Source organism: Zalophus californianus, chromosome 12 (assembly GCF_009762305.2).
Source record: "Zalophus californianus isolate mZalCal1 chromosome 12, mZalCal1.pri.v2, whole genome shotgun sequence".
NCBI lineage: Eukaryota > Metazoa > Chordata > Mammalia > Carnivora > Otariidae > Zalophus > Zalophus californianus.
Genome location: NC_045606.1, coordinates 36,075,588 through 36,100,685, shown reverse-complemented (window position 1 = coordinate 36,100,685; position 25,098 = coordinate 36,075,588). Strand labels below are relative to the sequence as shown.

Genomic DNA, 25,098 nt, shown 5'->3' with positions numbered 1-25,098 from the left:
GACGTAGGTGAAGCATTTTCCAAGGCCCATCTGTGATCGGAAGGACCTTTTCAAATAGATGTAACCTGGAAGGCATACAGCTTCTCTCTTTCTCATTACCTGTTTCTCCCTTTTTTTTGAATCTCAAAACTAAGGAAGGAAACAGGGGGAGTATGAGCTTTGAGAAGACATCTTTCTGAGGACAAATATTTGTCCAGGGACGGACCCACTGCACAGTACTGAGGACTGAGGACAGAATTTCTATTCCCACTGTCCTTTCGACCTTTCCTTCCCCTTTCTGGTAGTTTGAAGGCCACATTTGTTTTTCCTTCATGAAGAGGAGTTTTGAAGATCAACATAACCAGTGCCAATCAGTTTCCCAACCTGGATTGCTAGCATCATAGTCACCAATGCCATGAAAACACAGGGCAGAGAGGCAGATGTTCCTAACGGTCATAAAAGCTGCCACTGGACCCCAAGCTGGAGCTACATTCCTCTTAAACTAGAATATTCTTATAGTGAAACACTGAATATGAGTGCGCTAGTAATCGCCTTTCATTGAACCTTGACTTGCTAGTGCAATAGCAAAATGTTCCTCTCTGGGCTGTTATTTGTATTGATTCCTAAACAACATAACAATCCAAAAATAACTTCAGTTCTATTTTTCCTCCTCTTTTTAGGGATTCTTCGTCGCCGTGATCTACTGCTTCTGCAACAATGAGGTAAGCATGCATTTCACATAATACCATCACTTGTTGATATAAAGCCAGCACTTTACAGTTCCCAGAGGGCCTCTGGACACATTTCATTTGCTCTCACTGATGCAGTTGACCTCGCGGGGTTTCGTGACATTCAGGATCGTGTATTTTTCTACTACTTCAAGCCGAATCTTATCTGTGTTTCTATGGGAGAATTGCAGATATTACCCACACGGGCAGCTATGTTCTGATTTCCTTGGATGGCACCTTAAGCTGGTCAGTCCCTTGAGCAGCAAGAGTGAGGGCTATTCTGGATTCCCATAGAAAGAGAAGTCATGCTGCCATCCCTTTGGAAGACCCAGCTCCTCACTGGGGCGGAGTCAGTATCCAACCAGTTTGTACTGGTTCACTGCATCTTGTCCCACTCCTTGGTGCCAGTGTCATACCACGTCTTTGACATTGCGACAATCCCCTTGAAGTTAAGACCCCAAAAGAATTCTCAAGTAAGTAGTTTAATATCTGAATATTTAGCTCAGTAAAATCTAGGGATCCATATGGCCAGTGTTGTCAGGGTGGGGTTAGCCAGAGTTCCCTTTCTTCCAATGAAATCTTCTTGCCTGGGACCCCAACTGGTGAAGCAGAAACATGGAGCTGCTTACTGTCATTGAGAATGCAAACAGGAGCAGCCACCATGGGAAACAGCATGGAGGCTCCTTGGAAAACTAAAAATAGAACTATCCTATGATCTGGTAATTCCACTGCTGGGTATTTACTCAAAGAATATGAAAACACTAATTCAGAGAGATACGTGCATCCCTAATGTTCATTGCAGCATTATTTATAATAGCCAAGATATAGAAGCAGCCCAAGCATCCACTGATAGATGAATGGATAAAGAAGATCTGGTGTATACATACAATGGAATATTACTCAGCCATAAAACAATGAAATCTTGCCATTTGCAACATATATGTTAATTATACTTGAATTAAAAAAAAAAAGGGGAGCTGCTTAAATTTTTACCAAAGAATATTCAGGGCTTCAATGGTTTGTATGCTCCCTCATTTTTCAGGTGAGAAATCTACTCCAGGAAGAACATGTGACTTGCACAATGTCACAATCATAGTTATATAACCAGGACTAGAACCCAAACTTCCTGATTCTTAATTAAATGAACTGACTCTTCCAACTGCACTGTAATATGTCTATGATTCCTCCCTGGAGCTTTGTTAGTATACTTTGTCTAGTTATATACCACATGAATTGTAATGTACAAGTATTTTTTATAATTTTACATTGATTCCTAGTAATAATAATACTATACCAAGGAAAATCACGTTTGGCTAAGAGATCAACAAACATAGGATTTTCCTGTTGCTAATTAGAAAGGTTTTCTAACTAGAGTCAATTGATATTTAATTGATTCTATACTCTTTATTTCTTGAGGTAAACAGGGAGCACCTATAAGATTTTGCTGTTCTGTGACCTATTATTTATCTCCAACCTTGTCACTGCATCACAAGACTTTTGTCGCTCTCATTCTCCTTTTTAATTGGCACATTTTATTCCTCCCTTCATCCATTCCTCCATAAACTCATCCCATCACTCAGCAGAAATATACTGTGCATTCACTCTTGCTAGGGGCTAGACCGAAGGCCTGGGATAGGAATGAAAAGACATCCTTCTGCTGCCAGCTATTAAAGTCTCTTTGTCTTTTTCTTTGTTTTAAGCACAGCAAAAGCTAAATAAATGCCCTAGGGCTCAGGGCATCCCATCTTTCTATCAATTTCTGTGAATGTATATCTCTGTCCTTTGAGTTGTTTCAGGTGCCATACAAATAAATTTTTCCACCTAAAGGTGTATCTATATAGGGTTAACGTAAAAATTAGGTTCAGAAGGGGCATACCTTGAAAACACGAGAGGATTGCAGGCATTTGTAAAGATGCCTCATTTTTTTTTTTTTTAAATGCCTCATTTTTAACTATGATGCTGTCTTTGGAGCGTCAGGCATAGGAAGCAAGCCAAGAAGTCCTAACAATGGAATGTTTCTAGTTCATTTGAGTACGATATCTCCACTTTTCGAAGTCAAGAAACCATCTCTCTTTTAATTAAGATTCTGTTACCAGGGAAAGCTACAAGTGTGACGTTTCTAATAAGATAGAAATTGTGTACTGTGCCAAATGTAACCTCACAGCGCCATGAGTTTTAGGCCTGCGGCTCTCCGCCCGGCCTTCTGTGAAGGTGCCATCTACACCCCCGAACCTGGCAGGACACGCAGACTTGCGGGATGCCCTTGCAGCTGCAGCCGCCCCAGAGCAGTGCTTGGGCTTTGCTGGCAGCACACTGAGTTTTAGCAGAGGTCTAGGGGGCTGAAATGGCAGTTAGACGGTGCAGATTGACGTTTTCATTTTCATTTTTTACCGGTATGTTATCAGTGATTCCCATTATGAAAATGGATCAGAGAGTCGACAGAGAGACTAGAAGCAGGGAGGAATTTGGAGAATGACAGTGGTACGAATCAGGAAGCGCCCATGAGAGCACGCTTATGGGTCACATATCTCCTACACGTCTTCCAAGAGTGTGGACATGGACCACCCACACCTTTCAGTAAATTATTAAGTATCTAAGGGACCTCAAAAAGATGATGGTGGCTCTAAAGATGCTGGGTGGTTCCAAGCTGCAGCTTAAAAAGTGAGAGAGCACCAACAACACAGTGGATATTCTCCCTTTTCATGTCTCCTGCCATTGTCCATGCATTGTGGGTAAAATCGTTTGTCGATCAAAGTAGCATGATCAGAAAGATCTCAATTTAACAGTAACAGATTGGAGTGGATAGAAACTACAACTACTTTTCTTTGTTGTAACTTATCCTGCTTTAGAGGGCCCATCCCACCAGCTTCTAAGAAACATCAGTCTCTTTCTAGAAAATATTTAGTTGCAAAGCCTTTATCCAAAGGTGCGGTTGGTAGCCCCTGCTGACCCTCAGGTGGCTCCCCTCACTTCTGAGGAGCCGAGAGATCCTTTGACTGTGTAGCCTCCTTGGCCAGGCCCCAGCCCTGTTCTGCTACACCAGTTCTCTCTTCCAAGCCACCCGAGGAGCCTACAGAGTCAGCCTCCTTTCTTCACGCTGTGAAGGGCCCATGAATCTCTTCAGCACATGGCATAGCCATGACTATGAGAAGAGAAAGACTTGCTCTGCTGGGGTGTTTCTATCCTTCTTGCTTTCTGTTTCTCCCCATTTCCCCAGGTATTTCCATCATGAAGGGGAAATGCAAGGTTATTTGTGTTTCTGTATAGCTCTCTCCTCTTCCTTTTGGGATTGGAAGGGCTTTGTACTCACCACTGTTCCTTCCAACTGCAGGAGACTCTCTCTATGTCATATCTTGCATGTTCTCTATACTCTGGCTTTTAGTAAAATTCTATTTCCAGAGTAGTATGGTTTTCACTTCATATGCAAAGATAAGCTTTTCTACTTAGAAATTTTTTTTTGTCACTTAATAAAACCTGGTTTTCAAAGCTGTTGTCCTTCTAGACACTCAAGAAAGTCAGCTTTGAGACTCAAAGCAAAGCAATGATTTCTTTTTTCTAGACCAGTATTCCCAAACTTTAGTGTGCATCAGAATCGCCTGGAAAAGTTTGTTAAAACATAGAGTGCTTGGCCCCTCCCAGAAGAGTTTCCTCTTCAGCAGGACAGGGATGGGCCCTGAGAATTTGCATTTCTAACAAGTTTCCAGGTGATGCTGATGCTGCTGATCAGAGAACATACTTTGAGAACCTACTCTAGACAAAATCTAATTTGTTCTTCAAGCAATGAATGACCTTGACTTAATGAATGAGGGAGTTACAGGGGAATGTTATTTAGGAAATACAATAAATATTTTGAAAAATATTAACCTTATTATAGATGCTATTTATTTATTGTTGTCTTCTAGAACAGGAAAGCTTCTACAGACATAGAAGAGTACATAGTGAAAAGGAATTAGAAAGCCTTGATCTTATAATCATGAAGTACATAATTTACCTCAAACTGTAGGGCATGTACATTCTGTAAGATAAAGACCAATAAAGATAATGCTCCAAAAGGGTGAAAAAAATATCAGTGACAACTTTATGAATAATATTCAGAAGTACCCCTCAGCATCTAATTAACGGGGCTTAATAGGGATTCCGCTTCAGAAAGTCATATAAAAGCATTTAAAGCATACTTCCAAGTGGATTTAAAGTGTTTTTAAAACTTGTGATCTTTAATCTTAAATTTAGATTGCAGCAGGCCGGTTGAGTTGTGGCATCAGCAAGTGAAGGTGTGAGGGAGCAGGTCTGAAAATCTTGCTATCCATTGACTCAAAACTCCTGGGGGTAAATCCCACCTTCCATTCAACAGTGTATAACTGCTGGTGCTTATACTGAACTTCAAGAAAACAAAGGCCAAAGATAAAAGCTTTCAAGTCCAGCCAAAGATTCTGACCTGATTTTCTTTTTCACAAATGTAGAAACTGAGGCCCAAATATACCAACCTAATATAGATGGTTAATAATAGAGCCAGATGCAATAATTATGTCTTCATCAGACCAGGGCTCTATCTTTTTAAAGTTGGCAATAAATAAGTTGATATAATTAGGGAAAATGTAAAGTGATCTGTGTTAATTGCTTTTATAATGTGGTGAATCTATATAATTCAAAACTTTGTATGTTATATTTATCACATTGGCAACTCCTAACATTTCTGATGCTTTTCAGGAGCAATGAGAAGTCTCTGTTTTTTTCAAACAGATTCAATGCCGTTATTGTAGTGATCAAAGCAGCATCAAGCTCAACCTGTGGTATTGTAGGAGATAATTGCCCTATTAAACTATAATTATTCAAGTGTCTTTTACATCCAGCTAAAGGCCTATTCTTATATGTGTGGTTTACAAATTGAAGCAGACTGCCATCTCCACACAAAAGAATAGATTATAATTCAGGAATGCAATTATAGAAGTCTATCAACATTTCTGTAATAATAATATTAAAAACATAAAATAGGCCTCAAACCCTTTGGCCTCATGCTGGGCAGGATACTTCATTAATATGCATGGATACTGCAATGGGGATTATTTTATAAGAACAGGTGAGGAGAAACAAAGACTTTTTTTTTTTTTTTGGTCTGCTGGGCACTTTTACAAACTCACTCTAAACTTAAACTGTCTGCTTTGGAATGCCTCTAAATATCTGTGTAAGTTTTAGCTATAAAGACAGTGTTGGTATTTGAGAGATGCTGAGTCCATGGAAACTATCAGTTCCCTTTGTCTGGGGACATCGCTTCTCCAAAAATATGCTGAAGCAGTATATTTCCTAATTCCTCAACAGGGCATTTGATGGTTCTAAATTATAAACCTGGCATTTAAAGCATTTAAGGACCTACATTTAATAGACAGTACGACCCAAATAAAACCATGCCATCTCTTGACTAGTCCCAACAGAAAAATAAATTGTACAGAAATCCAAAAGAAATCCAGGAAGCAGCAAGCCCAGGCCATGGAGCACTCTGTGGAGACCTAGTTTAGAATGTATGAGCTCAGAAACTATGTGTGTCATTGAGAGGTCTTTGTATTTTCTTAGCACCACCACCCTTCAAAAAGAATGTGACAGAAGAGTTTCATTTTTGTCTGAAGACTTGAGGTCAACATCCTGCCCTAATAACAGTACAGTAATAGCAATAACAGTAGCCTCCCTGTATGGTACTTTAAAGCTGAGATGCCACTTTGATATATAGTGTCACAATTTAATCCTTCCAACAGCACGGTGAGGTAGAAGAGTTGTATTGAAGAAAGGAGTCTCAGAGAGATTAACTATCCTACCCAAGATTACAAGGCTAATGTGGGCAGAGTGAGTTTCTTGACCCAAAGTTCGGTCCTTCTTTTTCATGGCATTGAATGAGATCCAGTGAAATGATGCTGTAGATGGAAAAAGAACAGAAAGGTGGTGTGGTGTTACCCAGTGAGTCTTCCTTTCCCACCCAGCTGGTTGCTCAGGCAATACAACAGGTACCTGCTTCTGATCATTTCCAAAAGTAGCAACTCATTGGAGCTCAAGAGCAGTTCCCAAAAACACACACCATGGCATAAGAGAAGATCTAGAGAAGACCAAGCGACAGTTGTAGATGATCTAACACCCAGTGGCTTACAGTTCACCTCCAGAAGGAATTCAAATTCTCAAAAAGCAATGATTCTAGGTCTCATATCAAAACCCAGTGTTTCATGTTTGCATGAAAGAAAATTTTAATTTCTTCATTAGGCTTGCCCCAGATGCTTTCAGCTCCCCACCCTAGTACCACTGGATACCAGTGCACTAATTATGGTCATTAGTGATCATTTTCTTGGCTGAAAGAGTTATGAACTCATTCTAGAATGGATGTTGACAAGCAGTCAACAAGTGTTTGTTAAATAACTGCTATATGCCCAACAGCATGGCATGTTCTGGGAATATAAAAATGAATGAGACATGGTTCCTGCTTTTAAGGATTTCCCCATACAGGAGGAGAGAGAGACATACCAAGTCACGATGAGATAACGCAGTAAGAGCAATAAGGAATATAGGTTACTGCAACAAGAGCATAGAAAAGAGACTCCTGACTCTTCATCAGGAGGTCAAGAAAAGTTTCCTGGAGAAACAGAGTTGAGTCCTGAAAATCAAGTCTTGACATCAGTGAAGGGTGGGAGAGGGCCATTCCAGGAGAGGGAGTGGCATGAGCAGAGAGGCCTGATGGGAAGAAATGATATAGCTGGTGGAGACAGACAAGCAGTTGGTTCATTTTGGAGAACTCAGGTCAAGGCTGTAAGTGGCTTAAAACCACTCTGGCAGAGAGATTAGCCAACTCAGATAAAAGCAGCAGAATGATGGGAATTTTCCACTCCTGCCCCTGATAGCAGCTCTGTGCCTGGTGTCTAAGTGCTCTTACAGGACCCAAATCCCTTCTGTATGTGCCTGGCCGGGTGGCTGAAATGGGGGCATTACAGGTAAACCACTAAAGGACAAAACCATCAGACCAAGATTTCAGGTCATTTTGGGTATGGACTGAATTCCTCCTGAAGACAATAACACTGATCAAGTTCCGCCCATTTGGAGTATGTCACCCTATTGCTGGTTTTTTTTGGTTGTTGTTTATTGTTATGTTAATCACCATACATTATATCATTAGTTTTTGATATAGTGTTCCATGATTCATTGTTTGTGCATAACACCCAGTGCTCCACGCAGAACGTGCCCTCTTGAATACCCATCACCAGGCTAACCCATCCTCCCACCCCCCTCCCCTCTAGAACCTTCAGTTTGTTTTTTAGAGTCCATCGTCTCTCATGGTTCATCTCCCCCTCCGATTTCCCCCCCTTCATTCTTCCCCTCCTGCTATCTTCTTCTTCTTTTTTTTTCCTTAACATATATTGCATTATTTGTTTCAGAGGTACAGATCTGTGATCCAACAGTCTTGCACAATTCACAGCGCTCACCATAGCACATACCCTCCCCAATGTCTATCACCCAGCCACCCCATCCCTCCCACCCCCCACCACTCCAGCAACCCTCAGTTTCTTTCCTGAGATTAAGAATTCCTCATATCAGTGAGGTCTTATGATACATGTCTTTCTCTGATTGACTTATTTCACTCAGCATAACACCCTCCAGTTCCATCCACATCATTGCAAATGGCAAGATGTCGTTCCTTTTGATGGCTGCATAATATTCCATTTGTATATATATACCACATCTTCTTGAACAGCAGTAGCCGAGCTCAGGAAGCCGGTATGTGCACGAGCACATTGTTTCAAATAGAGAGAATAAATGGACCTAATCCTTTAGACTTTGTCTTCTCTTTGTGTCTTGACCTCTAGACAAAAATGTCTCAGAGGGTGAACAAACCAGTCAATGCTTAGTTATTCAGCACCAAATGTAGATAAACTGTCCTAATTGCTTTTCTTCTTTACTGTTTCATTCTTCCTCATCTCTGCCTCTTCTTTTCCTCCAATCCATCCCGTCCCCTCTAGCTGTATTACACCTTCCATTTGTACCTCATCCATGAAGATGCTTAGGAAACCATAGGAGGCAAAACACATGAATCAATTTTCAACCAGTAAATAGCCCTAATAAAGAACGAGGCCAGATAGCAGCCTGAAGGTGCCAGACTGTCATAAGGGAGATACCTGACTCTCTCAAATCCAGCCACATGGACTGGAAGAAGCTTGGAGGTTGGGGGGGTGGGGCGGGTCAGGATGGGGAGAGAATAGGAGAAAAAGTAGGGAGTTGCTGCTGCTATGCACCAACACCATACGAGGTGACTCAGATAGCCTCAGTAAATCCTTGCTCATGACTCTGAATTCGTGTCCTGATCTCCTTTTCACAAGGAGAAAAGTCTAAGAAAGAAAGAAAAAAAAAAACATGCAGGAAACAAGATGGGACCCAAACCCAAAGAGTACAGTCTTTGGAGCAGATGCGTCAACACTTAATGCTCTCATCCTGCTGATGCAGGGACCACAAGAAACAAGTCCTCTTTTCAGTTCAGCTCTGAACTTGATGGTCAGCTCTCTACAGCGTGTGCTGTGGCCAAGCAGCAAGGTCAGGAGCGGCACGGGCTTCCCCTGGCCTGGTGGGTCCACCACATTCCAACTGTCTGACCCTGGACACATTACATCACCTCAGTCCCCGTATGCAAAGTGAAAGGAACAGTAGTCGTTAAATCAACAGGATTAAATGATTTCATACCAATGGAGAGCTTGGAAAACGGAGGGCGCATGGTAAGCCCTCAGTAAACAACAGCGCCGGCTACAGCTCTTCATGCCTTCCTCGGTCCTCTGTACATCTTTTGTCAACACAAGGTTCGGCTGTGTGGCACACAGCTCGACCATGGCACTTCAAGTTTTGGTCTTGGTCTTTTTTTTTTTTTTTTTGACAGAGAGAGACGCGAGAGAGGGAACACAAGCAGGGGGAGTGGGAGAGGGAGAAGCAGGCTTCCCGCAGAGCAGGGAGCTCGACGCGGGGCTCGATCCCAGGACGCTGGGATCATGACCTGAGCCGAAGGCAGACGCTTAACGACTGAGCCACCCAGGCGCCCCTCGGTCTTGGTCTCTTTTAAATGAAATTAGATAGACACAGCTTAGAGAGTTCGCCCACACACTCATCACCTCCAAAAAAACACAAACACAAAACAGTGTGTTGCCGCAGTAATTCCAAATGATCAGATTACCAAGTTCCTCTGCCATTTGTCACCTTGAATTTAGTGGCTGCTCTGTTGTATGAAAAGGAACCTCCCAGTGACAAGTTTCATACCCTCTTGTCTTCAGTGAATCCTTGGACTGCTTTGCCTTTTTCTGTGTAAACTATTTTAAATGATGTGACAAATACTAACAATTATTTGGAAAGATTGTTCTGCTATGATACACAGAAAATGTATTTGCCACAGAAATTATTCAGCCTTCTATCATACATATAGCTTTATAAGATTAATAGGTTGGGCCATCATTTATATCTTCTTTTAGATTCATACAAATTTGGCTCTTCACAATTAACTTGTTACACACTTTATCTCATGTCATACTATTTCCAGATTCCCCCTCCTGTGCCCCCATAATGGTTAGGTCTTACATTCAAGTTTGGTAGCAAAATAATGAAAGATGTATTAATAAAGCGATGCAAATATTTTTATATAAAAGCTTGTCTCATATACTGACTGAACAACAGAAACTCAGGAATGTAGAGTAGATATTGTAGCAATAATCTCTAATTATTTTAGTCTTGCTCAGCTATAGAGAAAACCAAGAAGTTAAGAGACGACAGGGAAGATGAACTTAACGACTAATTAAATTCAATTCTGAAGAAAGCAGAGCTCCACAAGCAGTGTCACTGCCCGTGGAGTTCTTTTCCGCTGTGGTTATCGTCGTTTTTGTATTTAGAGCTTCCTGGCTTTAGCATCTTCTCCTTCTCTACTAAATAGTTTATCATATTTGTAAAGCAAGTTTGTTAAGTTGGTTTACATATTACAAGTTTTTTTTTTCCATAGGAAAGAGATTGAAATTTTATGCTTAAAAGCTTCGCACTCCATTAACCAGAGTTTTATCTGGCCCACCCCACCCCAAGCCCTGTCGGAGAAAGGAAAATCAACAGTATGAAGCCCTTATCATGAAACCCCCGAACTGTGCTGTGGTTTACGTGTGTGTGTGTGTGTGTGTGTGTGTGTGTGTATAAATATTTACATGACCAATAATGTGTAGGTTTAGATTAAAGCTTCTGCATTATCAGAGGTGGTAGCAGATAAGAACTTTTCAAAATTTTTTCCTCTGATAGGACTTGTACACCATATTGGGTAAAACCAAGGCAAATTTCATTCATTGGACAGAAGAGCTAAAGAAGAGATTTTTCGCTCAAAAGAGCAAACGACCTTGCCATTGGTAGCTTAGGCAAGCAACTCGTTTCTCCGGCTTGCAAATTCTTCTCCCAAGATGGTATATTCCCCAACCAAAGCGTGTATACTGCACGGTCCTTTGGATCAGAATTACAACTCGGCCTCCTCTAGCCCCTGAGAAGCTCCACGAACTGTGCCCATAAGCTTGGCTCGGGTCGTTTCTGACAATTATACGACAACAAGGTTCCCTTTTCTCTTCCAGGTCCAAACCACCGTGAAGCGCCAATGGGCCCAGTTTAAAACCCAGTGGGACCAGCGCTGGGGGCGAAGGAACCCCCGCCGCCGCCCGGCCGCCGCCGCCGCTGCCGCCGCCGCTGCTGAAGCCGGGGACATCCCGGTTTACATCTGCCATCAGGAGCCGAGGAACGAAGCCGCCAACAACCTGGGCGAGGAGGGTGCCGAGGTCATTGCTTTGGAAATCATTGAGCAAGAGTCATCCGCTTGAATGTGAAGCTAACGCAGCATCGTGATCACTGAGCCTCCATTTCCTGGGAGACAGACAGACCATGCGTTTAAAGTGATCCCCATCCTCCCAGGAGCTGAGCATATCATTTGTGAAGAATTATTAAGTGAATTTGTCCATAGTAAATCTGGAGAAAGTTATCCTTGGTACTATTGCTGTGGGAGACAGTCTAGGAATGGGGTCTCCCACCGCATCCCTTGTGAACTCCATCTTTCATCCGGGACTGAGATGCAGATGTCAGAGTAATGCAAGCAAAGTATCCAAGAAAAACACAATTAAATTGACCTAGTTCAGAAATAGGGTGCTCCTTGTTAATCTTGAGCCATTTATAACTTTGAAAAATTAAAATCACGGTCACTATTTTTCTTTTTAACTCTAGACTTTGAATTAGAATATTTCTGTATTTGGCTATGGATCTGATTTTTAATTTTTTTATTTCAATCAATTCCGATGTTACTCAGATGTTTTACCATCCACACAATGTAAACTGCACAAATTACATGACCTCTGCAAGACCAAGTGGCTTTCTAATATAGAGATGACTAAGAAGGTGGGGGTGGGGGGAGAGACCTGCATTTGGCAGGAAGATGTAATGCTTTGAATGAAAAAAAAATTTAGAGTCAATTTGCTCAAAACATTAGATGGGCCAATTTGTTAATTGGTTTATTAATATCGTATGCTCAGTGTGGTTTTGGAGAATCCTGTCCATCGAACAGGCCCTAACTGCTGTGAGGAACTGGCCTTCACATTGAATGTGCTTTGGTCACTGACGTTTATAAATTGGGAGGTCACAAAGAATCCATCACTAAATTTTTCACAAAACTGCCAAAAATATAATTTCTAGTGGAAGAGAATATTCTCTTTAAAGAGAGTTTTCCACTTTCTTAAGCTCCAGGATTTATAAAGCAAATTACTCTAAGGTTTATAAAGCAGATTACCTCTTGCCCTTGGGTGCTATCTAGCAGTAAAAGATAAATTTGTTTAAGACTGGTAATTAAAAGACTCCATATAAATCCATTAACTGCCTTCCACCCAGCTTCAAAGCTTAACAAGATCTCGGTCTTTTCCAGGAAGATTCAGTAGGGCTAATTAGAAATCAGTTTGTAGTTGACCTCTTGTTTGCTGCTATTAGCAAAACAGGAGGACGAAAAGTAACTGTTATGAGTTGAACCATCCACCAGTTCATTTAAAATAAAAGTAGAGGTTCTTATTAAAACCCAATATTATATTCCCACATCTCTCCTTACATCCTCAGTATAAAATCTTCAAAAATCCCTGAATAAACCAGTTCTCATTACTGGCACCTGAAGTTCATTTGTGGATTCGCAACAGTAATCAGAGTTACCATCATTTGATTTTGTGCTAAATGGGGAGATCCATCAAAACCCTCCAAATCTCAGATCTCATCTATGTCGATGCCACTGCCTTTCAGAGGTGATTTAGTTGTGGAAAAACAAAAAGTCAATTTGTTCTGGTTTCATATTTAGTGCACCCAAAGAAAATTATATTCCTTCATTGAAAATGTATTTTGGATACTAAAGTGGCTTATGTCTCCTTTACTGAATGTAAGGGAGGAACTGAAAAGAAGGTATTTTTCCAATCACAGTGTTTATGTAGTGGTGTTCCTATTTTCGTTTACAAATGTGGAAAACAGAGTATTTGAGGCAGCTCTAGTACAAATGTGATAATATATTGCTGAATATTCTAGACATTATTGTGCTATTATAGTAGGGGCTGACGAAACAACACAGCTTACCATAGAATTATACATAGTGCCAAAATGATGTGAACTGCTTACGCTATGTATATGTATAAATTAATACAGAGTATGTTAAAAGCAAAAAGATGTATATGTGCATATTTTTCTAAAGAAATATATTCTCATCTTTCATTCATTCATCTTGTCTCCTGCTCATTCCATGTTCGTTTTTTCATTTCAGTCACGGGCAGCTAACATCTCATTTAGTTTGGGTAGCAGGAGGGGGAATGATAATCCAGAAGTATAGGTTAGAAAACCATATGCAAAAACATCGAGGTTATTGTCTTTGTCAGTGTAATCATCTTACATCTTCAACTTTACTGTAAACTCCATAGCACTGTTCTCATACCCTTGATAATGCAAAAACCACACACAACTGTTGATCTCTACTGTGTAAGTTTTGGAAGCACAGCAAAGAAATCTAGGGCAAGAAGTATCACATCCTTTTACTGTTCTTGACTTTTATTTTCCTTCATTATTCTGGGACCAGACTTGAACTGTCCAACATCGCATCAGATCATTAGAATTGTTACAATCATTGATTTTTAATATAGTCTGGGAGAGAGACTAAGGTGGGATAAAAGACAACTAATTAAATGTCATTAGAATGCATAAAGGCCACTATTGGAAAGATTTTCAGATCTGGAAAGCATGAAATGGAAAAAGTGAGGATTAAATGAGAACTGTGATAGGCTAATAAAGGAGAACAGGAACAATTTGTAGGTTCTGCACACTATTCAACTCTTGTCCTCGTGAGAGCTGGAGAACTTTTTCAGAAAAGATACATAAGGGCTACATCTTTCCCTTTATGTCCCAGTAGGCAATACAGATAGATATTATTACCCTTGTGATCTTGAAAAACAAAAGTAATTTTCCATCGTACCATAAAATCTGATTCTTCAAGAGGGCAACTTGAACTTAGATGGTCAGTTGCCCACCTGCTTTGATCCCTACTACAAAACAGGCCTTCAGTACACACAGATATCATGGTTCTTGAAAGAGGGAAAGAGGTTGAAAAAGAAATGAGGGAAACACTATCATCATGGAGTTCCAACCTTGCTCGTTCATTCATTCATTATCATTGATTCAACAGACATTTCATACACTTTTCATTTAGCTCCACAACAAATATTTATTAATAGTAGTTATCATGGCAACGTTTCTTTGCAGTAGTGACTGCTTCTTTCCTGTGTCAATGGTACAAATCAAAACCTACTAAGTGAACCATTACCCTAAAACCATAACCGCTGATATCTTTGGAGTGGGAGAACGAAGGGACCCATGTAGTTGGAACTGGTAGCTGAATGTGACCTTTCCTCCTTATTAATGCTCAGTAGGACAGCTCAAGTTATAAGAAACATTCTCAGAACAAGATCTCTGCATAAACACTTAGCGAGGACTCATTTTCATAAGAACAAGGTCTAAAACAGCGATTCTTCCATTGACTAGACTACTATTCAACTCCTTATTGGGGGAGTTAACACTTTAGAGTTTAAAATAAGTTATAGATGAAGAAGGGAGATCAGAAGCCATATTTAGAAAAGCTATCAGGTAAACTCAGAAGGAAACTCCATTTACTATTTTGAGAGGGCAGACAAGACGCCTCACTCCTAGCTTAAGCTTACATAAAATTGATTTTAGTGAACTAATCCATAGATAATTTACGTGTCTGCAGGGGGGCAAAAGAGGGGGGAAACAATAACTGGAAAGATAAAAGAAAGAATGATATGTGCTTGTGAGAATCAAGCAAAGTGGAAAAACCACATTTGAAAAGTAAGAACTATCCTTCTGATTATTTTTGTTCTTCTGGACATAGGATTAACATCTGTTTACTACCTGTGAATAATATGAAGCATTGAAGGAGCAAAAACACAGTCTGACTCAGGTCAGGAAGACTTTCTAATAGCAAGTCTTCCTCCATTTGGATTAGTGAGCATCTCTGAAAGATTTCAGAGATTTTTCCATTATCTTAAGCATTGACCAGCCAGGCCCTCAGGTCACTGATCAGACTTACAGAAATTTCCACTTACAGAAATTCAATGCCTTCTCTCTAACTTTCCAGAAACCCTCTTGGCTGACTGACCAGCAATGCCGCTGCGTGTCACTGCCATCTCCTCTACTTAAGAGACTTCTTATCTTATTTTAATTTGGAGAAATTTCTTCCAAACAAAATCTCAGAGTAATACAAGTGAAATGCTGAGTAGAAATTCAGTGAAACCAGTTGAGATGTCCTTAATGAGGGGAGGAAAGAAAATACATTCAGAATAGACCAGGAAAACAGTGTCCATCCACCCCTGCCAGACTGGCTAATCAAGGCTAGTGTACCGGTCTTACACAGATGCCCTGCACCCAAACATACACCCAGCTGCAAACCCCTGACATGTGCACACAGCACTGTGGGTGGCTACTCTCAGGGCTGCAAGCATTTCCCTCCTGTGCCCAAGCATGACAGCTTCTGAAAGCTGTCATCACAAGAGGGGTACTGTCATGGGGGTTAGTGTTACGGAGAGCATCCCTTAAATAGAGACGAGTTAAGAAGAAAAAAAGAAAGGAACTCCAATCATGGAAACACCGTAGGCAATATGAATAGACTCCTAGACACTAGCTTACTTCTCTTTGTAACAACTGAACCCGTTCTAATCCCCATTTTAGTGATGAGAGAACTAAGTGAAAGAGAAGTTAAATAAAGCACTCACCACAGTCACACAATTAGTAGTAAGTGGCTGGGCTAGGATTTGAATCAAGAGTACCCATTGCCCCTGCTTTTTAAAATGCCATCTTGGTTGGGTGGTTGCACCATCCTGTCTCTCAGAGTGAGACCGCTCCCCTCTTAACTCTAAAGGACACCAGATCATTGTCTCCTGTTGACTGAGAGGATAGAGGTTGTTTGCAACATGTATCCCTTTTGGTCCAAAATTAACTTAATGCGTGCTCCATAGATTCCTTCAAAAAATGAGTGGTCTTTAGATGAAATTCAGCCTTCTATAGCTTAAAGGGTTTCTGTCTATAGTGATGACGTCTTTTTCTACCCAGGGATTGTTTTTCACACACAGTGCTGGTTTGCAGCTTTTTCATTTCAGATGTGGTCTTTGTGCAGACATTTGGGAGACAAAAACATGCTCTGGGAAACTCTCAGTGGACACCCCAGGCCTAACTTGAGGCCCGCAGCAGAGCTGAAGAAGGGGAAGGAAGGCTGATTTTAGCAATGTTTGTAATAAGACTTCCTGATTTTCAAGAATGGAGGCCTGCACAGAGAGGACAATAAAGACCATGAACATGAACTCACCCATGGAACTAGGTATCAGGCAGAGTGGAGAAGGAAAAGGCTCGAGGAACTGTAGGGCCAGCCAAGGGGGCAAAGTAGTTAGGGCGCCAGCTCCAACTCCAGAAATCAGCCCTGGAGAAACCACAGAAACAGAGGGCACACATGCATTTCAGGAATTAGCATTTAAAGGGGAAAAAAAGGAAAAGGAAAAAAGAAATAAACAAAAATGAAAAACTCTAGGTTTCTCGAATGAGTGGGTACTTTGAGGAGAGAGGAGGGGGTCTAGACAACGGCTGGAGGCCACGGCAATAAAGCATAGGACAGAGGAAAGAGTTTTATTGTGTTCTGCTCTTCACCTTCTCCAGGCTCTGGGACCTCCCCTACAGCCACAGGCTGATCCCAGGGTCCACAGAATACTCTCAGAGCGGCACAATAGCCCTAAAGGAGTAAGGAGTTCATGAAAACAAGTAAGTTTGCACTAAGCTGCCACCCTGGACAACCATTCCTGCCCTGGGTTTCTTCTCCAACCCCACAAGACTGGTGTGTTATAACCTGGATGGGGTGGGGAAGGGAGGGTCTTATCCCAGTGCTTCACACCAGCGGCCAGGTGTAAGAGTTCCTGTGGAGTAGCAGCCCAGGAAAGTATCCAGGATACCCCAAGGTGACTTGGTCTTTACCCTGGGACCCACTCCCTTCATTCTCCTTAAATTCACCAGATCCACAAAGCCATGGCTTGGCCTTTGGCCACTCCTCAAGAGACATTAGAGACCAATTACTCCAAGTCAGAAGCTCATAGGCCAAGACAATTAGACGTATCAGGAATACAACCATTCCCAAGGAAAGCCAACAAACTAAACAAAGTCCACAATAAGCCAGCATGATTAGGAAAGGCTGATGAAAAATTCCAAATAAGCTTGAAAACATATATTGGAGGACATAAGGAAAGATTATTAGCAATACAGAAAGGAACAATAAATAATACAAAAGAACCCGGGGGAATACTGTTTATGAACAAATGTAATAGCTGAAATAAATCACTCTATGTGCAATAATTACAATGAATAACAGTTAATTAGTAGGATGGACACAGCTTTTAAATGAATTAGTAAGAAGATATGATTAGGAATCTCCCCCAGAGGAAGCGGAATGAATAAAGAAATAGACAACAGAGAAGATAAAAAATAGAAAACAGAGTTGGAAGTACCAATGTGTAGACAACAGGAGTCCCAGAAGGAGACCCAAAACATATAAATGGGGAAGGGGAAATATTTGAAGAAATATATTTTTTAATTAATTAAAGAAAGAGACCTCAAATAAGAAAACTCAAGTGTTAACACATAAATACCCCAAACTAAAATTCTTGTTGATATTGACAAGACTGGGGACAAGATCAACATGACAAGCAAGCAGGCTAAAGCTCTTCAGGGTTTTTTGGTGGGGGGAAGGGGAAGGACAGAGATTGGGATAATTAAGAGAGCAATATGGGTAAATAAACATGAATATGGGTCTTAACACGTGTGAAACAGTCTTAACCTAGCATTAATTATAATACAGTTGGTTGTGGTCACCAATTAAAACAGAGAATCTCAAATTAAAAAAAATAAAGCCCCACAATGTACAGGCAACAAGAGATACATGTAAAACAAAAAGAAAGTGAAAGACTGAAAATAGATGGGAAAAGTTTTAAAAGAAATAATTGAACAAGAAGATTATAGCCATCATAAATTCACATGCACCCTAAAATACAGCTTTAAAACACATCAATACTGAAAGAACTTCAGGAAGAAATATGTAATTTATCAATTGTAATTGATGATTTTTTAAAAGATTTATTTATCTGTGGGGGGAGGGGCAGAGGGAGAGGGAAAGAGAATCTCAAGCAGACTCTCCACTGAGCACGGGGCTTGCTTTGGGGCTCGATCTCATGACCCTGAGATCATGACCCAAACTGAAATCAAGAGTCAGATGCTCAACTGACTGAGCCACCCAGGTGCCCCAATTGTAGTTGATGATTTTAACACACCTGCCTCAGAAACTGATAGGAAATAAAATGTTAGAAGTATTATAAAAATATCTGGAAAATACAATTACCAAACTCAAGCTATTGAAAATATATTAGCTAAGCTCAACAAAGAGGCACAGGAACTAGAATAGATGTCACATGTGTGGTATATTTAATCTCATGACTATTGAATGTCAACAACAGGAAAGCTCAAACAAACACATTCCTTTTGTGTATACACAGAATGTTTACAAAAACAGCCATCTTTAAGATCATAAAGAAAACCTCTATTAATTCCAAATGATTAATACCATTCAGAAGATCTCTGACCATAAAGCAATAAAATTAGAAATTAATAACAAAATTGTAGGTTCAGCAATCTGATGTTGGAAATAATATTTTAATATAACCCTTACTTTTACAAGAATATTAAAAATTATAGGATGGTGACTGTCTTATATTACTGTCATATTAGTTTTTAATTATTAATGCTATTTAGCACTACATCTCTAAATTTACAGAACATACTAAAGCAGTTCCTTGCAGGACACTTAAACTTTTTTTTTTTTTTCCAATCTAAGTTAAGCCATCTCCTGCCATAAGCAAAGGGATGGGAGATCAGTATACCGGTCATCATTTGATACAAGTAAGGAAGGTGAGCTTAAGGTCCTATGTACATTTCTGGCCTACATGCAGAGTCATAGTCCAAACCAGGGCTGTGGGCCTCACTGGGTAGTGGGATGACACTTAAACTTTAGATATATTTATCCAAGAAGAAATAAGATGGTGAGCAACAGAATGAAAGCAGGAAAACGTAAGAAGGAAAATGTTATACGAGAAATTCCCCTGAGGTGATGGTATTCTCCAAGTACACTATCGGGCAAGCTATATCAGAAGTCATGGCCCACAAAGGCTTATAGACCAAATTAACATGCTCAAATCATGCGGTTTATCTAATCAAGTGAAAACACTCAGTGAGAAGCCTGGAGAAGAAGATTTTAAGGTAGAGTACAGCAGGATAGACTAACCATACTATCTGAATCCTTAGATAGTGTTCCTCTCTACGCCACATATTCCCTGCTGAAAGCGTAGATATGAGGACCAGAGTTGAGGTTTGAGCAAAGAGGCACAGAAGATGGAAGATGTCTAGAGCCAACACATAGTGCTTGCTCTACCAGGGAAATGCTGGACTAAGTACTCATGGCTATAATTGCAGCTTGCCAATTACCATAATTAACATAAATAACTATGGATTTTATCTGTATTTCTTGGGCAGAGGGCACAGGAACTAGAATAGATGTCACATGTGTGGTATATTTAATCTCATGACTATTGAATGTCTTAGAAGCCTCATGCATATGTAGTATATCATTAATACTGGGGTTTGTATACCTTGGTATCTTTAGTATTTCATAAATACTTGGTGTCTTGTGGTTCCTCCATATCTTATAGCCTAGGTTAAACACACATATGCTCTATTCAAATTATTCTACATCTAGTATATCTCACAGGTTACTAATCTACTTACTATTCATACCTCTCATTTACTTTCCTTGTCTTCTATGGAAGAATTGAACGTTCCAACTAACTTACCAAACATGTATTACAGAGGGATATAAGTTTCAGAGCAGAAGTCAATAAAATAAAGAACAAAAAAAGAGAAGAGGAACAAAACCAAATATTTGGTTCTTTGAAAAAAATTATTTTAAAAAAGGCCTCTAATGAGACTGATCAAGGAAAAGAGGATGCTTAGTTAAAAAAACATAATAAAATGATGAATAATTAGGATACCACAGATATTATAAAAAGAGTAAGAGCATTATAATATCTATATGTATATGTTCAAAGTACAACCATACACTAATAAATTCAAAAACTTAAATGAAACAACTAAATTTCCAGAAAAAAATACATAAAAATGGACAAATTGGGCAGCAAAAATAGAATACTTGAATAAACTACCCAAAAACCAGTCTTAGATGGTTTTATAGATAAGTTACATCAAATATGTTGAGGAATTGTTCATTTCTACCATAAAATATTTTCTAAATATAAGATTTGCCAAAATATATAACAAAGATGGCACCACAAATCAGGGGAAAACAACAATGATTTGTTTAATAGATGGTGTTGGAAAAACTGGCTCACAACATGGAAAAAAATAAAACTGGATCTCTTATTAATCCTACATAAAAAGGTAGAGTCCAGGGATATTAAATATCTAACTATAAAAGATAAATAAATGCATGTATGAAAAGAATATGTGAGCAAATGGCTTGAGAGCAGGGAAAGATTTCTTAAATAGCATAAACCAAAAGTCAAAAAAAAAAAGATGAATTTGCTTACATCAAAATCAAGATACCTGGTCAACAAGGAATAGTGTCCCTTGTTAAATAGATATCTTTAATTGACAAATGATATGATGGAAGATAAAACTGAGTTAATATCTAGAACATAAAAAGAACTTCAGCAAATCAACAAGAAAAATATTAGCATAGAATATGAACAAGCAGGTTACAGAAGAGGTCATCCAAAAGGTTAAAAAGTGTATGTAGATATGCACAGACTCCTTAGTTAGCAGAGAAATCCTTACTAGAACAACAAGGCCACTATTAGACACGGGAACATGACTACATTCTCCAGGGAGAACCACCAAGGTCTGTAGCTCATCTTGTGAGAGAGGGGAACTTGCAAAGTTGGCATTATTTTTTACTGATTCAAAAGTTTCACAGATGATATATATTTTAGGACCAGACAGGTATTGGGGAAAAGCAACCCTCCTCCAGTTCATTGGAAGACTAGAAAAAATAGAGAAAAAAATTCTGAAAGACTAGAAAGGAAGCAAAGCCAAAGTTCAGAACTTAGTGACTAGAAAAGCACATAAAAAAAAGATAACTCTTGACCTGATTTATATGACAACTATAAAGCACTTAATCAACAATGACAACAGAAAACCCTACCAATCTAAAACTCAATTAATAACAAGACATAACCTGCCTACCCCTGTACTTGGCATATGTTGAAATAATTGAACCAGAGAAGGTACTTTGTGCATTTAAAAAGTGGATAAATCTCCATTCCAGAACAGTATGTTGATGAACTGATAAGCCAATCATCACCTCTCCATTCACACCACCATCTAAGAGTATCTGTCTCCCACCCATGCTTTGGCAGCTATGTTTAGACCACATGATCTCACTGTCTTTGCCACAGCACATTGGACCATGAGCAGGTAACTAACCTAATCTGAACTAATCAAATTCTATCTCAGGAATCCTAACTAAGAAATATAAACACTATTAATTATATGGTGATGGATTTTGGAGATATAAGTCCACAAAGATTTTGAGTTGGCAGACATTTTTAGCCAGAAATACATTGATAAATAAGAAAGAAAATCAGGAGAATTCTGATACACTGAGGGAATAGAGACAAAGAACCATGATGAGAGAGAGAGGCTAGGAGGGAGGGATGGGGAGAGAAGAAGAGAGAAATGGAAAAAATAGCTGCCTGATTGCTTTCTATCTCTCAGGAGACCTGGCTGTATTTCCAACAATTGGATTCTATAATATTGCCATGTATTCTTACAATTAATCGCTCTTTTCCTTGAAATAGTTTCAGTGGATTCCTGTCCAAATATCACAATGTGCCCTAAGATAATTGGCTTCTTAGAACATATGTCTAAGCCCTGAACAAAAGCTTGCCAAGGCTCATTAAATGCATCAGACATACTCTTCTTACTCCTATAGGAATGAATAGTAATGTCATAAAAAATGATTCCTGTCAGAGGGTTTTAGGTAAGAAGCTGAGGGTCATGGAAGCACAGATGGTTTTCATTTCTTCTTCCAAATGATGGTAGTAGCTTTGTCAGGGAAAGAAGATAAAATGAGAGGATATGAGTGAAAAATGAATTTGGCTTTCTGAATCTTATTACAACAATACATTGAGTCTCTGCTGAGGACCTGCCTGCTCTACCTAAAGGCTGAGAGGATTCTACTGGGCAGAAAACCTACTGGTAAAATAAAAAAAATTTTGAACTGAAAAATAAAAGGAGTAATAGTGCCCAGATATAGCTCCACAACCTTCTCTGGAGGACCCCAGTATGCCAAATAAAGTAAACTGAAGAAGAATGGATATGTTTCATGGAAAAGTATGTGGGAGGAAATTCAGAAATAATTCTTATATCCTACAAAGACTATATGACAATGTGAAGTGGGGCAGTAACAAAGTGAACCAGAAATTTTAACACAAATAGAGAAGTACTGTCCCATGGATGTTACAGAAAGTTGGAGGGTCAACAATAGAAAGATGTGATGTCATATATGTGTGTGTGTATAATGATGCCAAACATATATATTTTATTATATACATATATTTTAACTCAACTATCAAAGAAATGGAAGACCAGAATAGTATATTGAAAATATATGGAAAAATAATTGATATGCCTTTAAAACTAATAACGGACCTAACGAAGAAGGGGAAAAAAGTATCTAAAGAAAGCAGCATGGTATTCATGAAGCTCTCTGAGATACAGCACATTATGAATAAATATGCTCAACTAGAATTCCTATTTCTTTGTTTTATTTTATTTTAGAGAGAGAGAGAGAGCGCAAGCACAAGCAGGGGTGGGGAGGGGCAGAGGGAGAGGGAGAAGCAGACTCCCTGCTGAGCAGGGAGCCCAATATGGGGTTCGATCCCTGGACCCTGAGATCATGACCTGAACTGAAGGCAGATGCTTAACAGACTGAGGCACCCAGGCATCCCTGGAATTCTTCTTTTTTTTTTTTTTTTCACACTGCAATAGTTAATTTTATTTGTTCAAGGGCTCATATTGCAAGCATTAAACCAAGCATGGGCTTTGATTTTGTGAGCCCAGATTTACATATTTAGGAAGATAAAAGCAAACTGTGATCCATGTATATGGATGAAAAACTAAAGGCTCACAGTTAATCACATCATAGTTTTAAATTCCTACAGCCTAGAAGCCAGAAGTCACAGATCTTTTAGGTCTTTCTGGATGTCCCACGAGGTATCTGCACTTTTCTTAAGCTGGGCAACCTCATCATCCTTCAGCTTCTGGTTGATCACACTGGTTAAGCCTCGAGCGTTCAGGATACATGGAAGGCTCAGGAAGACTTCGTTCTCAATGCCATATATCCCCTTCACCATTGTTGACACTGGATGAATCCTGGATAGATTTTTCAACATGGATTCAATGAGATCAGCCACACTTAATCCAATAGCCCAGTTGGTATATCCTTTTAGCTTGATGACTTCGTAGGCACTTTCCACAACCATCTTATGCACTTCCTTCCAATTTTCACTGTCGTTGTCTGTTCCCATTTCTGGATTCAGTTCCTGAAAAGAAACGCCTGCCACATTCACTCCACTCCACACAGCCACACTTGAATCGCCATGTTCTCCCAACATCCATCCTTGGCAGCTGCTGGGATGAATGCCAAGTTTTTCAGCCATGAGATAGCGAAATCTAGCAGAATCCAGATTACACCCACTTCCAATTATACGGTGCTTGGGTAGTCCACTTAGTTTCCAGGTAACATATGTGAGAATATCCACTGGGTTGGAAACCACAATTATGATACAATCAGGACTATACTTGACTATCTGCAGAATAATGAATTTGAAGACATTAACATCCCTCTGCACCAGATTGAGCCGGCTCTCTCCTTCCTGCTGGCGGACTCCTGCAGTCACCACCACAATCTTAGAATTGGCAGTCACAGAGTAATCTTTATCTGCCACAATTTTAGGTGTCTGAAGAAATAAGCTCCCATGTTGCAGATCCATCATTTCTCCTTTGAGTTTATCTTCTAAAACATCCACAAGGGCAAGTGTATCAGCCAGAGACTTTCCCAGAGTGCTGATGGCACACGCCATACCAACTTGTCCAACACCCACTACAGTGATCTTATTGTTTGGGATGGTTGCCTCTTCTTCTGCAACTGGTGCAATCAGTTTTTCCTTAAGAGTTGCCATTGTGCCCAGAGAGAACCCGCGGGGAGAGTCACGCGAAGAAGACCATGTTAGCTGCGTGTGTCTCCTCGGGTGCAGGATCTGCAAGGAGAGAGGAGGAGGCGGGGCCCAGGCACCCCTGGAATTCTTATTTCTATTAGTGATTTGTTAGGTAGTTCAGATTAATTCTTCCAGAAAACACTAAAAACTTTGATAAAAATATTAAAATTATCTTGTTAAAAACATAAAAATGAAAACAAGAAAATCCCAAGGCACAAAATTAAATGTAAATGGAAAATAATAACCCAAAATGATGAGTGCTCTCAGAAGCCACTCACACACTGAGGTCATTTGCTGATGTGAACCTTAATTTTGACAGACAAAGAAGACAGACAACTAACAGAAGAAATCCTTCCCCACAACAAGCTATCATCCCCAAAAGGCTAAACTGTCAGGATTCAGGATAAGGGTGAATTAAGGTGAAATAATTTATGGAACTACATCCCATCCCACTCTTCAGGATAAAC

General features: G+C 39.8%; 2 protein-coding genes across 2 annotated transcripts in view; one reads left to right on the top strand and one right to left on the bottom strand.

Moving 5' to 3' along the window:
- Positions 1-13,390, top strand: part of CALCR (calcitonin receptor) — a 154,470-nt gene extending 141,080 nt beyond the window's left edge. The window contains exons 13-14 of the mRNA XM_027574017.1: positions 660-701; positions 11,309-13,390. Of these exons, the coding sequence (XP_027429818.1) occupies positions 660-701; positions 11,309-11,551 (285 nt within the window). The 3' untranslated portion in view covers positions 11,552-13,390. The remainder of the gene's footprint in view (positions 1-659; positions 702-11,308) is intronic.
- A 9,983-nt stretch (positions 13,391-23,373) lies between these two features.
- LOC113911447 (L-lactate dehydrogenase B chain-like) lies at positions 23,374-24,630 on the bottom strand. Its single transcript, XM_035723303.1, has one exon. The coding sequence runs from the start codon at positions 24,593-24,595 to the stop codon at positions 23,591-23,593; it is 1,005 nt and encodes a 334-aa protein (XP_035579196.1). The 5' UTR covers positions 24,596-24,630; the 3' UTR covers positions 23,374-23,590.
- Positions 24,631-25,098: the final 468 nt, after the last annotated feature.

Coding starts and splice junctions, on each gene's coding strand:
- LOC113911447 (XM_035723303.1), bottom strand. CDS start 24,595: ATGGCAACTCTTAAGGAAAAACTGATTGCACCAGTTGCAGAAGAAGAG.